At 42.1% G+C, this 16,958-nt stretch overlaps 1 protein-coding gene across 4 annotated transcripts in view; it reads right to left on the reverse strand.

Annotated features, from left to right (window-relative positions):
- Positions 1-16,958, reverse strand: part of TTBK1 (tau tubulin kinase 1) — a 107,423-nt gene that overhangs the window by 57,346 nt on the left and 33,119 nt on the right. For all 4 annotated transcript variants that reach the window (XM_048079022.2, XM_066993526.1, XM_066993524.1 and 1 more), the window contains 3 exons: positions 14,496-14,569; positions 10,938-11,078; positions 9,769-9,873 (listed from right to left, as the gene is read on the reverse strand). In XM_048079022.2, the coding sequence (XP_047934979.1) occupies positions 9,769-9,873; positions 10,938-11,078; positions 14,496-14,569 (320 nt within the window). The remainder of the gene's footprint in view (positions 1-9,768; positions 9,874-10,937; positions 11,079-14,495; positions 14,570-16,958) is intronic.

Here is a 16,958-nt window from a genome sequence, read left to right on the forward strand (position 1 = left end):
TCAACCCAACAGAGCTTCTTATTTGAATGTCACCATTCCTCTTATCTAAAAATGTGCAAGTTCTATGAATTCTGCAGATTTTGCACCAAATTTAGTTTTGAGAAAGTCACTTAGTAGTCCTAGAGTATTCTTTCCAAAGCAAAAGATGTGAAAGATATGAGTTAAAAGGCTATTTTTTCTTCTTCATTTTAGGAGAACTCAAAATTTCCAATGGATTTTAACACTGAAAACAGAGAAGTGATCGTTTTGTCTTTCTGAATAACAGGCTAAGTACATGATTTCTGCACTAGAGCTTGCGCTGGAGATGAGGATGACAATGCATTCCTCACATTAGAAATAGGGCTAAGAATGACCAATTTTATTTATTTACTTATATCAAAAGCTTATTTCAGCTGTAATCTTATTATTCATTTGTCATTTGATTCTTGAATAAGAAATGTTGGCCTCAGAACGGTCATTTGCTGCATTTGTTTCTTACGTGCACAGTCAAACAAAGGATTAAGTAGCACTGAATATCCCCATGGAAAGCACGGGAAGTGCTAAGTAAGAAAGATAAGGCCTCCACGCACTATTTATTACACAGAGCAGGGAAAAGAGCGAATTGGAAATGTTTTGGAGAGCTGTAAAGAATTAGATACGTCTCATTTAGGATTTCCAGCTCTTAATGCTTTCCTGAAGTCAGGTGGAGAAGATGGTCCTTTTCAAAGGAGGCAGAAGACGAAAGACAGCCATGGTAATCACTCGGATGCAGGAGAGCAAAGTCCAACACCCCCCATCCCCAGACAGACATGAAAATCACATCTCCCTCCTTCCAGAATGCACCCACACCTGTAAGCTACGGGATGCTTTGAGATGCAAGTCTGAGAACATCCATGTCGGAAAGGATCCATTTTGCATGGAATAATTTAATATTTATTATCAAGAGAGGAAGCGTGTGACAGGCACTCTGTAACCTGGCAGCAAATGCACTTACCTGATGTAGGGGAGACTTGACCTGCAATCCAACTCAACATTCACTTGCCTGGGGAGTGAAGCCCCTGTTCCCTCACCACTGGGCAGAGCAATAGCTTTCTTTTCCTCTTTCAGTAATCCAGTGGGAAGAATAATCAGATCTTCAAGTGGAACAGCACCAATCAGAAAGGAAGGAATGACACATTCAGGTGTTTTGAAACCCCCTACAGCATGGCAGTACAGGCACTCAGAAATGGAAAATAGGACCTCAGTGCCCTTCAGGCATATACAGGATTTGAGCCTTGACTGTTTCCTTTCCCCTCAGCCCTGTAGTACAAGAGTTCTAATGAGAGAGCCACTACAAAAAATAAAACCAACAACCTGAAATAGGTGATCTGAGGTCACCGTCACTGCACGAGGGCTTCCAGGCACAGAAAGCAAAAAACCAGCAAGTTCTAATGGACAAGATACAAAAGCCCTACTCACCAACAGATTTTGAATTCCATCAACTAATCTGCTTTTGATACATTTAAACTGCACAGGCTTTCCAAAGTTGTAATGTTTTAAAACAGAACATGAACTCCCTTCCTAAGTCCAAATTTGGTACTCCAACAACAAGAGTAACAATGAGAACCTCTACATAATTTTCTATATTGTCCTATAGTTCTAATGTTCTATAATGTTCTGTAACTAACCCACTCCCACAGAAATGGCACTTTCACAATACATTAATTGTGCAATATTTTTAAAGACATAGGTCCACTTTTTTCTTTCTTTCTTTCCATCTCTAAGTGAATTAATGTGATTATGCTGTGCTGTCAGCCTTTTCTGCGATTACCTTTTTCACAATATAAAGACAAAAATTATGTTCCTTCCTAAGCTAATGTAGTACTCTGAGTACTACAGCTCCACAAATCTGTTTATTCTACTGCAAAGCTGTTAATCTTATCAGTAACATTATACTCTTACATACATTTCAAGTAAAAAGTACGTATAAAAGCTACTGGACTTCTATGTTTGAATATTTGGGGTCTTAGGATGTAGGAGTTAACATCCTTTGTGTTATTTTATAGCTCACTTTCCAGCAGGGAGGACAACTACTCTTTAGCAAAACGTACAATACTTTCCTCTTCTAATACCTTGTTCGCTGCAGTGAAGTCTATTTTTAACACTGTGCGCAGACACTTGGAAAATAAATATATCAATTAGCTGACACATTTCTGCAGCCTTCATCATGCTCGTCTACACAGGCTACGCATTGCCCTGCCTACAACCTCTCCTCTCTACCCACCGAATCACAGAGCCGCCCTCACACATGCATGGTATTTTCAGCAAGGCACTGCAAACTACTGCAGTGCAGTCTGAGCCACGAGGAGATCGAGATCTAATCAATGGGCTGCAGCTGACTAAGCTAAAAAAAAAAAATGCTTGCTGAGCATAACAGCTCAGTGTCAGATCCTGCAAACGGAGAGAGACTCCTGGAAAAACATAGCATAGCCTCTCCTTTCCTCTGTTCTCTAATAAATAAGACCAAGTTGCTAAAACCTCCATCACTTTCAATTAATATCCATGGAACCACGGGGAATATGTTTCTGAAGGCAGGGTGTCACAGAGAGAGGGAAAGCATAACGCCGTCTGTATGGCACGTTAGTGACAAGCCTGCTAGCAGACTTGAACAAAAACCAGTAACGATGAAGGAGTTATTGTCAAAAAACTGACCCACATTAGCACTGAAGACCTTCAAGACCCTGCACACCTCCAGCATACGAGCACAGGCTGCTCATCGTATTATCTGTATAACAGTGTTCATGTCTCTGTTCCCCTCCAAGTTCAAATTTTCTACTCAGCCCTAGTTCTCTGTATCGAACACTCTCTGCTATAAAAATGAAGGTGAGATGACAATTTTTCTTGTACGCTTGCTGCAGAAGATACTTCCAAAAATTTTAAAAGACAACCTTTCAACCCATTCTCTAGCTTTTTAGCTCTGTTGTCTAAAATACGCCTCGGCAATGAGTGCTTACAGTTCACTGCTGCATTGCAAAGGTCGGTTGTGCAGCTGGGACATTACAGGGAATAAGACTGTTCTCGTCTCTGTCTCAGCCATGGCAGAAGGCTGTATTTAGAAGAAAGAATGGTTAGATTCATAGAAAAGGTCTATGTATCCTGTAATGTCAAATTTGTTATGGACGGTCTTGGGATTCACCCCAAAATGTACATTTTCATGGGAGGGAGGCAAAAAAAAATAATCACAAAGGAAAAACTAGATTTGTTTCTCAGAAGAGTATCCTCTGCATCTGAAAGCACTTATTAACTGGAGCTGAAGTAACAGTTACCCTCCATAACCCATCTCTTCTTAAACAGATCTCCAAGCCTTCCATGACTGAAAAACTGAGAAACAAAGAGGTTAAACAGCTGCCAGCTGTACCATCCCACCGGGATGGGAAAAAAAACCTGCACTTCCTTGCCACCAAAGTTATGTAATAGCACAAATCCTGGGAAGATTCTGTGGGGAAGAGGGTACTGGAGGGGGCTGCATAAGTTTGAAAAAGAAAGGATAGTGGCCTTGGATGAAGCATTGCTTTAAGTATTAAAGGAAGAAAAAAGTACTTCCTACATCTCAGTAGCCTGGACAAAGTTCTAATTGGCCCTAGATGACACTGCCCCCAAGCTACCGCCCCCCAGAGTCTCCACATTTCGCAATTTTCTTTTGCATACAGGTAAAAATGTGGTGCAAAGGTTCTGGAGGAACACCATCAGTATGGAAGGCAACATCTGTTCTTTCACCTATCTCCATTTTTTAAATGTTTCTCAACAGGTTTTCTATTTACCCATTTGCCTGCTGCTGAGCTTTCCCAGAGTCAGCCACGAAGTGAAGCCCCTGCAAATGACTCAGAGTAGAGGGGCTAAAAAGTAAAGCACTCTAGAGCAAGCTCTTTTGGCCACAGATGGCAGAGATGGCCTAATACCTGCAACTGCTACTACCATCGTTCTCTGAGCAATACAAAGATATGCTCTTTTCAAGAACAAGGCCAGCAGATACTCAGACTACCTCAGATCAGTCCCAGGGTCTGAATTTTTCTCAGGTATGATACGAGAACTCTGAAAAACCACCCCCATCTCATCCACAGTGACCTCCGTTTTGTCCTGTATTCCTTTCCTGATGACTTTTGCTATTTAAAGCCTTTTTTTAAAGTATCATACCTTCACAAAGACATAGATATTCCATAACATTAAGGTGTCACTTATCATCTCTACCTGTCAGCTCAGAGGCCACTAACAAATATGGGAATTAGAACTCTTTCTCTCCTAAACACACCACGAGCATCACCTTTCACACTTACCTACTCTGAATTTCATCTGCCACTTTATAACCTCCTCATTGTATTTTATAACAACCTTTGGCATTTTCTCCACAATTGGTCCTTTTCTTTATCACAGCACACACCGTGTCATCACTGCTATTTAGACCACAGTTTCTGCCCTGCACACATACTCATCCAGTGTGTACTATGTGTGGCAGCAAGTGATACCTTGTGAACAAATGCATCCCTTTATTGGGATTTATTTAGGTTTATCACCTGTTTCACTGAATATCTTGCTCCTTTGTAACCAGAGAGAACAGAGGCTCTCTTACTCCCCTCTCAAGGCTTTACAGTATTTTACGGACTGTTATAACATTTATTTTATTCTTCTTCTTCCAGGTTCTAATTACAATCTTTATGATCCCTCTCCAAGTGAGCTTGTCATTGCTCTCTTCTGAATACTGTTTCGATCTGCAATACCCTCTTTAAAACTGGATGGGTGGTATCATATGCGTTATTAACTCTGTTGCCTCATCTGGTTTTGTAAAAAGGCACTGAAGTTTTGTAGCATTCTTCACTCTGTTCCATATGGACCATAACAATTGCTTCACTGGCTCTATACATCTCATCTGCTATCCTGCCTCCAGCCCTAAAGAAGTTGCTTCTGGATATCTACACATAGGGTACATGTAGTTGGGCAGATACAGTCCCCCCTGCATTCTCTCTCATTTTGGCACATGCAGCGCTAATTTGTAAGAAGTACCATGTAGTTTCACACCCCACACACCAGAATAAACACTTGAAATTCTCCTAAATGACAAAATCAATAGAGATATGGCTAGTTGGGATGTAATTAGGAAAAGCCTGTGCAGTTTTTCTAGGGGAAAGTAAGATCACAGTGTTCTTTGAGTCACTCGTGCATAGACAAGGACAACTCGGTCCATCCACACCGGGCTGCAGAGAGCACCTGGTGCCTCTGCAGTGGCCTCATGTGTAAAACAAGTGCTCTGGTGCAGGCCCAGAGCTGCCAGGTTTTGGCGAGGTGGGGAAGGAGGGGAGCAGACTGCACAGCATCTGGAAGGGTGAAACAAGAGACCAACGGAGTCTTCACAGAGCCTCTGAAAGTGAGGATCCTAAACCCTTCCAATGCAAGGAAAAAGTGACAGTGTGCAGCTACATTCAAAGGAAAAACAGATGGAGGCTCCCAAAAGGATGGGAGCTGGCAGCAGGAGGCTCCTGCACCACACGTAGGTCTGTGATTGCAGAATGGACACCGTAACCTGGGAGCAGGTGAGGAGCAACAAGGCCTGTCGGGGAGACCTCACAGCCATCTGAGCCTGACACAAAATTCGTACCAAGAAGCAGAGGTGAATGGTGATCACTGAAGACTCCTTCCTGCAGGAAATGGGTGCCCCATCTGACCTGATGTCTCAGGAACTTTGTGGCTTGTTGGGGGCCAGGATTGGGATGATAAGGACAGACTGCCGAGGTTTGTGTGTCGCTCTGACTATTAACCCACTGCTGCTCACTCATGGGAGCACCAGAAACACCATCAGGGGTGTCCTAGAGTATACAGAGACCGACTACTGATCGGTCTGTATGAAGCTCTCCTTGGGGCAGGTGATGAGATGGTCACTACTGATGGATAACTGATAAGCAATAACTAACACAAGCAACATAATGGTAATCGTCTGCTACCGACTGTCTGATCAAGAAGAGAAAGTAGATGAAGCCTCGTTTAGACAACTGAAGGGAGGCTTACTGTTGCAAGCGCTGGTTCATGTAGGGAGCTTGGCTAAGCCTGATCTCTGCCTGGAGAGGCAATACGTCTGGGTGAAGCAATCCAGAAGTTTTCTGGTGAACATTGAACGGAACCAGAAAATAAAGAAATGAAAGTGCAGAGTCACAAAAAAAAGGACAACAATGAACAGGAGCACTGTTTCTTTTCTCCAGTATTAGTTCATCATCCAAATTTGGAAGTCCTAGGTTCAGTAATTCCTCAGCTACATGAATTCCCACATTTTCACCTGACGGCAGAGTACCACAAACAAGCAGGCATCTTGTGATCTCTCTCACTGAAACTTCACAGCTTTGAACAAAATTAATATTCATTCCCTAGGAAAGGGACCTCAGGAGTTTTACTCAGGAGTTTTACAGTCCCAGAAATCTGACTGAAATCTGACTGTGACCAAGTTATTTTTCAGTAAATATGTAAGTAATATTTTTTGGTGCTGCATACTAAGGGTAATGGACCAGGAATACTTTGTGCGCTATCACTGTCAGCACTCCCTTGAGAAATGGGAAATCTCAGGTCAGACATGCCTTGCTGAATGCAGATCACAGCTCTTAACCAGTATTTGTCACCTTTGAAACAGGAGAGAGGGGGTACTGGGGATTTGGAGAAATGGTAAAGAAATCAGCATCTTCTCTGGGAAATTTGTCATGCTGCCTCTCTTTTCCTTCATTTTTCTGTCCTCACTTACAAGCATTTGAAACCAAAAACCTCTGGAAAAAAATAGCTTTTTGCACTGGCAGTCTGCCCTGATTACCATAATAGCCAGAGTCCTTCCTGCTAACCAGGCTGTTGACTCTGATACAGACGCTGGAAATGCTGATGTCAGCCAAAGTAACAGACTCCAGTCCAGCTGTAAGAAGCTCTCAGCACACAACGGACAGCAAACGGCTACATGGCTGATACACATCTGCTCTACCTGTCCAAAGGAGTAAACATCAAACAATGATTTCTACAACTCTCAGAGAAATATTGAGTAATGAGACTCCTGAAAACAACTAATTTTTTCTAATTGCTGACACAGGAAAAAAATGTTGCTGATGCTTCCTTACACACCTTCTGGTTCCAACCATCTTTTGTCTCTATCCTGCCATGCGAGTTCCTGCAGACTGTTGTACAGTATATTTTGCAAGAACTGGCAAGGGACAAGTGATCGGGGTGTGAGCCTATTTCCACAAAAGCAAATCTGTGCAATAGCTTTCCTCCAAAGAGAGGCATTTGTGCTAACATTAGCATCCCATGTGAGGTATATCAGGGGGTCAAGGTTTCAACTAATCTCTCAAAAAATCAAAATGAAACATTTTCAACAACAGCCTATGCCATCTGCCTGCTAAGGGGCTCCTTGCCTCTTTATATCAAAAAAAAAAAAAATCCATTCTGTCTGACATCAGTGAATTGACATAAAATAATTAAAAAATCAGTGTCGATAAACTTTATAGTGGATTTTGTTCCATGGAATTGCTGGCCTTTCCCTTTTTTAAAATCAAGGGTGTTTTCAATATAGAAAACCGGACAAAAATAAGAATGTCAAAGATTTAAAAAATGAACAAAACCCAAACAAACGAAACAAAACAAAACAAAAAAACACATCACAACATCCTAAAAGCCAAGTCCAGCATCTGTATTCAGTAATTCAAGCAAGTAATTCAGAGTGTTTCAGAATAGCTGACAAGCAAGACTGAGGTTATGAATTTTGGAGGATGTAAAAATGGCAAGTATTTTTATGGTATTTTCCATAATATAAGGTAATACATGAAACTCTAGGAAACTGCACGGAACCTACCTGAGCAGAAAATGTCTATTAAAAAATTAATATGACTGAAAGTGAAATTCAGACGTGCTTCCAGAAAAAGAGAGTGACCTCCTTCTCCTACATACATTTTATATTGTGCCTCAGAACCAAATGATGAAAAGATGTATACAAGATGATTGTGTTACGTATCTGGGAATTTTACTCCTCACTTATAAAAGAACTGAAAGAGAATGATGAAAGAAGAATCTACCTTATTGGCTTGAAATAAGCTTCTTGGTGAAATGAAAGACTGAGCTCTCAATTAAAAAAAAAAAAAAGAGAAACAAAAGAAAAGTTATAAAATATATGAAAATATCTCTTCTCTTTAGTCAGCATTTGGGATTTCTTCCAGGCACAGCTTAGGAATGGCTCTGCAACACTGTCTTCTAGAGCAGAGTTTTCTACTTTTTCTGCCAGCAAGAGGCAGCTGCAAGGGTAAGTGCTTCACCTCCTCGATGTTATTGTTCAGGGCTGCTGGTTAACATCACTTTGGGCATCTGCAGCCTCACCACCCCACCGCTACAGACCAGTTACTCTAGAGAGCACTTTGAGCCTAAATCAGATTAAGGAGCACACAGAAGCACAACTAGGGAGAGTGAGGTGTGGGGGCAGGGAAGAGAAAATCTAATTCCACTTGTTCTCATACTCCCATTTGCCCCATCTCCTTCCCAATTCTCAATGCATTATTTGGGTAGCAATCTCACTGTGCTTCTCTAAGCAAATCTGAGTCCAGTAAGTGGAACTCAATAGTGGTATTGGGCAGCAGGGACACAAAGGAATCAAACAGCCCGGTGACTGAGGCATAATGCTAAAAGGAATTGAAGAAAATTATTTATTTTTATTGTTTTATTTTTGCTAAAAATCCACTTATCACCTGAAGTATGGCATATGAGAACAGGTGTATGGAACTTTACCATATATGATCCTTCCACACCTTGAACAAACTTACAAAAATATGAAAAAATAGAAGAAAAATCCCCCACCTATGTTCATCTGCTCAAGACACAGAACTTGCTCACTGATCTTTTCTTTCTTCCTACTCCCTAACCATATCCTGCATTATAGAGGCTTTGAATTTAGCTCTCACATTGTCAACAGTTTCCAGAACAACTAATATCTCGCAGATGGAAAAGTTGTGGAGACGTAAAGGTACTAGCCTAGGATGATAAACAGAGAGATTGTCTGACCCCTCCAAGCTTGTGCTGTATTCCAGAATAAATCTAGGAATGCTCTGACTGCAACTTGTTGGAATACCTAGAGTGTCTGAAGCCTACGGCACCCTTATGAAGTGACACCAGACAGTATGGTGCTGGTAAAAGGACTGAAGATAAAACACAGGCCAGGTAGTACCAGTTATGCTCCCTGCTCTTACCTCCTCTTCAAGCAGGCACACAAATACTACCCCTAAGAAACCCAGTCAGGGGGCAATAGGCACAAAACCAGAACCAGACGAGGTTGCTAACAGCATTACAGTTCACAGGAAGCTCAGCCTCAGAGATCATGCTAGCCTCTAAACTCCCGTTGGTTTTAAGAGGCTTTATGAACCCACCAACCTTGTTCCCCAGATCATGCTCTCAGAGACCTGAAGTACGCGAGCTCTCTGATGCTACGAAAGTTACGTGGCCAGCATTGGGTTCATTCTCTTTGCTTAGCCAGCATGCACCCAGTAAGTATTCTAAGCCCATGGAAAATACAATTAACCTGAAGGAAAAAATAGTAACAATAAATAAAAGCCACGCATCTTGTGAGACAACAGCAAGCATCCCTTTGATCACCAGCTCAAAGTCAAGTGCTGCTTTTCGCCTTGCAGAAAACGCAGTCCAATATAATATCCAAGCATAACAACCACAAAACCAACCAAGTAACAAAACCTTTTCCTTGCCTAAGCAACAGCAGAACTGGAAACAAAAAAATACTTAAAATTTACTTACTGGCCTGACTTCACCAGTGGTGTTGGTATACTGACGGGCCAGACCGAAGTCTAACATGTAGCATTTCCTGTACGTTGAAGGTAAGCGGCCCATGGCAAAATTGGACTAGACAAAAAGAAGTAAAAAAAAAAAAAAAGTGTGATAACAGCAACTTGGCTAAGAGCCACCATTTGTTGACAAAACTTTGTCATATAGCCTCACACACTTCTGGTGAAAACATGAGAGGAATTTTCAGAAACACCTCACGGTGCATCTTAAACATCATGACCTGAAGAATCACTGCCATGTTAGTAAGTTCACTTTGCAGTTAAAATTTATCTGAAATTTAAATTTTTCTGAACATTCAGGCATCTAAAAAACCAATGGGTTTGGTTCTTAGTAAATAAATTGACAACAAGGAAGTTGAGCAGCTCTCATTTAACTCCCATCTTGAAGTGGTGGCCTTTACCATGCTGGATGGCTGCTAAAAGGATTTGTGGCCAGCCTCACTAGTGACAAGTTTTTCAGATGAATCTGATCAGCCAAAACCAGCTGATTTTAAAAGCAGTAAATTGAACAAGGAAGACTGTCACGGCAATAGTGTAGTAAGAGGTGTTCAGGTCAAGCATTGTTAAGAGTTCCAAGAAAGAGGCTGGCTCCTGCAGTGAGACTTGGAATTATTGTGCCTCACCTAGGCACCTAGATGACCATCACTGCAACTGTGTTTTCCAACACTGGAAACTGTGCTCCAATTGGCAGTTGCTCAGAAGAGATTAAAAGGATTATTTAGTTAATGAAATGGCATTTATTCAAGTGATAGGTCACAGTACAAGACATCCTTCCTGAATTCCTTTTATAAAGCAGTAATTGGTTGGACTTCAGATGATTACTCAAGGTTCGATTGCTTCCTCACATGATCCTCACTGGGACAAATATGACTGACAGCTACTAATCCACCATGGATTGGTCTCTGCCAATAAAAACTGGTTTGCTATGCACTTAAAGGAATAATGATATAACACTGTCATTTTATATTTATAGAAGATAGCCTGTGTGTCAGACAGAGGGAGGGTGCAAGGAAGCCTAAATGCCCTCATTGAAATATGTCCACGTTCAACCCACCAGGCTGTCTTTATTGACTCAAATATAACAGACATACCACCAAAAGGCAAATTTCCAAAAAAACGTACAGGCTTGATGTCACGATGCAGGAATCCCACGGAGTGAATGGCTTCTATTGACTCCAGAATCTGTTTGCCTAATCGCAGTGTTGTGCTCAGCGTGAAAGTCCCTCGAGGCTGACTTCTTCTGAGATCTGCAAGATTTCGGCCCTGAAACAATCAATACAATATTTAAACCATAACAATAAATCAGAGAATTGCACAGCTGCAAGATCTAACATGCATCCCCCCAAAAGCAGAAATGCTAATCAGATGTGTTTACCTTTATGTCTCCTTTATTTCTTCTACATGGTCTTTTAATGCTTCATTTTAACTTTTAACTGATGAATTTGCAGACAAGAGGATATTAAACTGATATCCTGGGAAGTCAGCTGATCTATTATTTGGGAAATAGGCAAGGCAGGGACAGCAGTGCCTCAAATTGTATAAGCCTAGCATCTCCTTACTGTCAAACCCAGTTTACGCAGAAGCTGAATTAAGAACAACCTTTGACTTTTCTCTGAGACAAGTAAAGATTAGAGCAGTTCAAATATGATAAACAGGTCATGAAGCTATCTGTTACAGCTCATAGAAGCAGTTTCATCACAAATTCCCCAGGACAAAACTGTCTGGCTCAAATTCAAGTCACCATTGTCGTGGCAATGCTGCAGTGGGGAAAGCTATCTATCAGGAAAGGACGATTTTTTCCAGTGACTTTAAAAATACCTTTTCAAAAAAAAAGCAATTTACTTCCAATTAATTAAATTTCTGGGAAAAAAAAATCTAACAGTACAGCATGAAAATAAAAATAATTTAACAACAAAAAAAAGGGACAGACTTAACACTAGAATCACGTGTTCTTTGATCCCTGTCATTTCAGTTTTGCTTATACCTCTTTTGATTTGTAAAGAGAAATAAGGTTTGAAAATTAGTATCTTCTATGACAGACTGCCCCTCTAATCTACAGAACTAATGCAGGTATCAACTGATCAAAACCACTGGGAATGAAAGTACACTGTTTCAGATAGTGTGCATCAAGAACAAGTTATATGGGCACGCTGATTATCCGAATAGTATATAAGCATATAATATTTGCTTACAAAAAAAGTCCAGGTGTATTCAAACAAAGTCCGCTGCAGAACATACGTAAAAGATACCAAACATTTGATGACAAAGCACAAGCTGTTCTCCAAACCAGTAAAATGCCATCTATTCATTCACCCATTTCCAAGTGCCAAGTAAATAACTTGGACAGACATTAAGGAACCAACTGCAACTGGCTCTTTAGCTAAGACTAACCTTTCAAATTGGTTTCACCCCTGTCTTGCTCCAGGGATTTGGTGCCTTGAAAGCCACACCTGACAGACCAGCTAATACAGATACAGCTAAGCAACTGCAACTGGTCCAAGTTTGTTCCTTAGTCTTATCTTTTTTCTTTTTTTAACATTTCTGTGACATTTTACTAGAAGCAGTACAGATTTGTCATCATTATCCTGAAAGATCCTAGTTTCTAAACTGATGGCAGATCTTTCTTTCCCCTGCAAAGTGGTTCTTTGGACACTGATTTTTTTTCAGTAAGATTTTTTTTCAGAGTTGTACATTGAAACGTTCCATAATTTTCTCCAGCTGGTTAGGATAACAGTCTCAGAGACCTGCTCTCCAGGCATGTGAAAGCTGTGATCATCCAATATTGCCCTCAGGAAAAGACTGAAGATTATTTTGCAAACAAATACAACCAGGCAGGCTAAGAAACTGAGCAGATGCAATGAGTTGCAAGGCTTAGGCTGGAAGCTTCAGTCCATGTGAGCAAAGAGAAAGGGGGAATTGCAGTACACTACAGCCAGAAGGATACATGATAAACCACATCGCAGCAGACCTTGAAGTTGAAGGGGAATTTTAGCCTGAAGAGTGATGGTGCAGAAAGAACTCTGCTTTAAGCAGCAAAGCCTTCATTAACAAATAATGAAATACATTTTAGCTTTGCTGACTCTACAAGCTCAGCTACATAGTCAAGAACAGACTAGAAAGTAAGAGATTCTGTGCAAAGAATTTTTTCCCCCCAAGGTATAGTCATCTTCAACAGGCTTGTTAAGGGCAGGATTGGGGTTAGAAGTCTTGTTGTACTATGAGCTCCAAATTAGCCCTGTCAAGAATCCTATTCACACTCACACTGCATCTGCAGCAATAGTCAGGGTTGGTTAGAGAGCAAAAGGTTTTGTTCTGTCTGTAGCATCAGCAGTTGGGATGCCAACACTGCATAAAAGGCAAAGCCAAGCACTTCAAAAAAGTGAGAAGCATATTTTAAAGAAGCACTGGGGTCTTCTGGTGTCTATTTTACCTCATTCAGCATTTAATTAAAAATAACCTTCCAGTTTATGCAGCAGCTTACTTCTTGTTGCTTACTAATTCACCCTTCTCACTTCAGCATGTACTATCACCCAGATCATACATAAAGAAACACAACAGGGGCTGTAAGCTCTTCAGGGGAAGGGTGGGCTTGTATGGTGTAATCAGACAGTGCTTTGTATATCAAAGCCCTGATCATACAAGCTACAAGAGAGTTAGGACAAGCTCCCTTTCAACTCCTCTGACAGGTGATGGGGCAGGCTAGTTTCCAAAGCAACTATGTCAGAAAGAAGCAGCTTTAGTTTCAAAGTATTCCCCTTGAGACGGGGACAATCTCCCTCTCCCCATTAAAGGCCTTTTTTCCATGTGTAGATGTATTCAGATGTATCTTCAGATGTATCTTCCCACTTGCTCCCCTCTATCTCTTTCTCCTGTGACTGTAATGCTGAAAACCAAAGCTTCTTTCATGAAAAAAAAAAACAACAAAAAAACCTGCTTTCGTGACAGTACCACCACATTCGGTCTATGAAAACCTAACTATGCGCATTTGCTTAGTAAAGTCTCATGCTCAACCCCTCAGGGGTCCCTGAGGGTCTTGTTGTTCTGTAGACAGACCCATACAACTCTTCAGCTGGCTACCTCCAACAGGAGTAACTGGCTGTCTAGCAGTACAGTGACCATTTGCCAGCTATCCAAGTGTTTATTCAGGTTGGTTTAGTATCTGTGGTGCCCAAATAGGAGAAAAAAAACTTCCATAGCACACGCCACGCTACCGCTGAGCTTGGTAGAGATGGAGCCAGAGATCATTCTCTTTCACAGAGAAGACTGCTGCTGGTATGAGACCAGTGGCTCTGACCACACTTGAGCTCTGATGCAAGACACATTTTAAATGCTCTATCACAGCTCAGCAGGAGATAGTTCAAACAGCTGCCACTGCTGCAAGATTCTGTAGGTAGCTCCATCAAGCATTCTGAATGGAGTGCTTCCCCCAGAAGATTGTCTGAGAGACATTTTAAACAGAAAAGTGGAGCTATGAAATATCTTAGCACGTCTTGACAACTGGAGGTACCCCAAGGGATATCACAGCAACACCACCCCTTCTCACTGTCTCCCATTTCACCCAGTTCCTATGTTCAGCAAAGTGTCTGCACCAGTGCTTGGCCTTATTCTTTCACTGTAAATCCTTCCCTGTGATGCCACCTCTGTGGGATGGGGGAAAGACAGAGGAAGCACGGAACTCACCTGAAGTTGCATGACCACGTAATTAAATTTTTCATTCCTTCCGCAGCCAATAAATCTGCAAACATGATCCTTCCCTGCAAAGGAACAGAAACATACAGAATGGAACATAACACAACGACCCTGTGATCACAACTTGTAGAAAAATGGTTTCTAAAAAGGGCTGGTAACCATAAGTGGCATCAGGCAGGGAGTTTTGCAGAACAGATTAATTTTGTTTCTACTTCCCAGTCCCATACTTCAAGACAGCATTTGACATTCAATAATAAAACTGATTCTGAAAAAGCCATGAGTGGAAACCAGCATCAGGGATCCTTGAATCCTCAAACTGATGCTGCAGGGCACAAGTGGGAGCGTGACTAACTGCAGTTTATACCACCACCACGTGCACGCACCACCACCATAGGTGACACCCTCCTTGAAATGAACCACACATAACCGCGTGGTTTCACAGGCTCACTGCCAATGAGTTCATTACACCAACTTTATTCAGTAAATACTGACTTACAACCACAGCTACACTTGCCCTATTAGCATTGCTTACCCTTAAACAGATAAGTAATGCTACTTCAATGCATAAACAAACCCTAATTGTCGGAAACACCTAGAAAAGAAAGATGCATATGAAAAAGTCCGATAAAACATTAAAGTTGTTAAAGGCAATTTCCTAATAAAAGAAGGGAAAAATCTGTGCAACTACACGTCAAGTTCTGGCATGTGGTTAGAAACACAAACTACCTCTACTCAGGCAAAATCAAACCCAGCCAACTACCCTTCAACACGCAACTAGCCATCTGAAAGTACTGAGGTGTTGCTGCAGCATCTACTTTTCATCGTGTGACTTCAGACAGGGCCTATCTTCAAAAAACAACGCAGTGTGTTCTAGAGGGAGCGCAGGCTGTGGTTTCAGATCCTGTCCCATAACGGATTTGTGGTGGGGTGCCCCCCATATTAGCAGAAGGGGAAGTACGGTGCATGCGTTCTTCTAACAGCAGGGCACTGATAACAGAGTTAAGGTTGCTGCACACCACAATGCTGAACACTTGGCTCCTGAGTAGATTTCTAAGCAGGGAAGAGGGTGAATGTCATTGCATAGCTTTGCCCTGTATTTTTGTAGCGCTTGAGCAGTGGCGATTTTAATTAGTTTTTACAACAGAGCTTTTTTATTTTGCTGCACTGTCTGAAATGCCCTTGGGACCCTGCTATTGCTCTCATAGGCCGGTGGCACCAAAAACCGTGTAGGACACCAAGACGTGACAGAATAGGGAACTGGAGGGCAGTACAAAACAAAGAAACATCTTTCACCCCAGAGAACCAGAGCTTTGACCAAAACAGTGCACACAGATGTGGAAATCCAGGACTGTCTCTCAGGGAAACATAGTCCATCCATTTCGGTAGGAGCTTCAGTGGCCTGCTCTCACAGGGCCCAGCAGCGTCCCAGAGCAGAGCACCCACACCTTCTCTCCTACCACAAGGAGAGAACACTGCTGCTGGCAACCACTCTGGAGGGACAGAGGCCTTCTTTTCCTTCTTAACCCCCGGAGAACAGGCTTAAAAAAAACAAGCCCCAACACCCCAACCCCAGCTCTACCCGTATCTGGCTAGCTAAGCAGAAGGGTACTGTCAGGAAAAGATATTCAGAGATGAGGAAAGGTTTCTCATCAGGGCAGCCTCTGCACTCTTCCTTGTCCCTTTTTCTCACATACTATGCCTAGGTGTGCCCACGAGTACCGGCTGCCACTGGTTTCCTGCTATCAATACATTCATTGCAAATTCAGTGTTGACTTTGACCTACTGAACCCTACAGGCTGAAGCAGCTTTTTCTAAGAGGAACCCTTTGAAACATTGGATGCGGTGCATGTTTTGGCCCTGGTATTACCAGGATGGAAGAGCCAACAAGCCTCAACTGTCCCCATACTGTCTTGCCACTGGTCCCTATACAGATGGAGACACTGCCTGCCGACGTGAAGGCGGCCTCCAAGCCCGATTTGTGGCTGCAAAGTCAACACATCTCAGTAGCCTCTGAAAGAACCAGCAGGTTTCTCTGGGAGCTTGTAATACCCATGTCCTCTGGCTAACACAGCCCATGCAGGTCTGTGGGCAGGCCAGCACAGGCTCATGCTCACCCCAGAGCTGACTCTCAAACCCATACAGACTCACCGTTTGGTGCTCTTACATACCTCAAGTCCCACTGTGTTTGTTTTGCCTTGTAGAGCACCAAGAGATAGATATTGAGGCAACAGCCAAAACAATGACTGTTTTTACTGGCAATGAGAGCTGCTGTGTGGTAGAAAGGGTAAATGACTCAAATTTTTACTTGCTTTTATTGTTTTAAGTGACTGTAAAGCACTCCTAGCAAGTATACCATGTGCTTTTTCTTGCTCTAAAACTATGGACAAGATCATCAAGAAACAATCCTCTGACAGGGAGAATCACGAATCCTTTGTTTCGGAGGAACGGGAGTGC

This window comes from Anser cygnoides, chromosome 3, assembly GCF_040182565.1.
Source record: "Anser cygnoides isolate HZ-2024a breed goose chromosome 3, Taihu_goose_T2T_genome, whole genome shotgun sequence".
NCBI classification, from domain to species: Eukaryota; Metazoa; Chordata; class Aves; order Anseriformes; family Anatidae; genus Anser; species Anser cygnoides.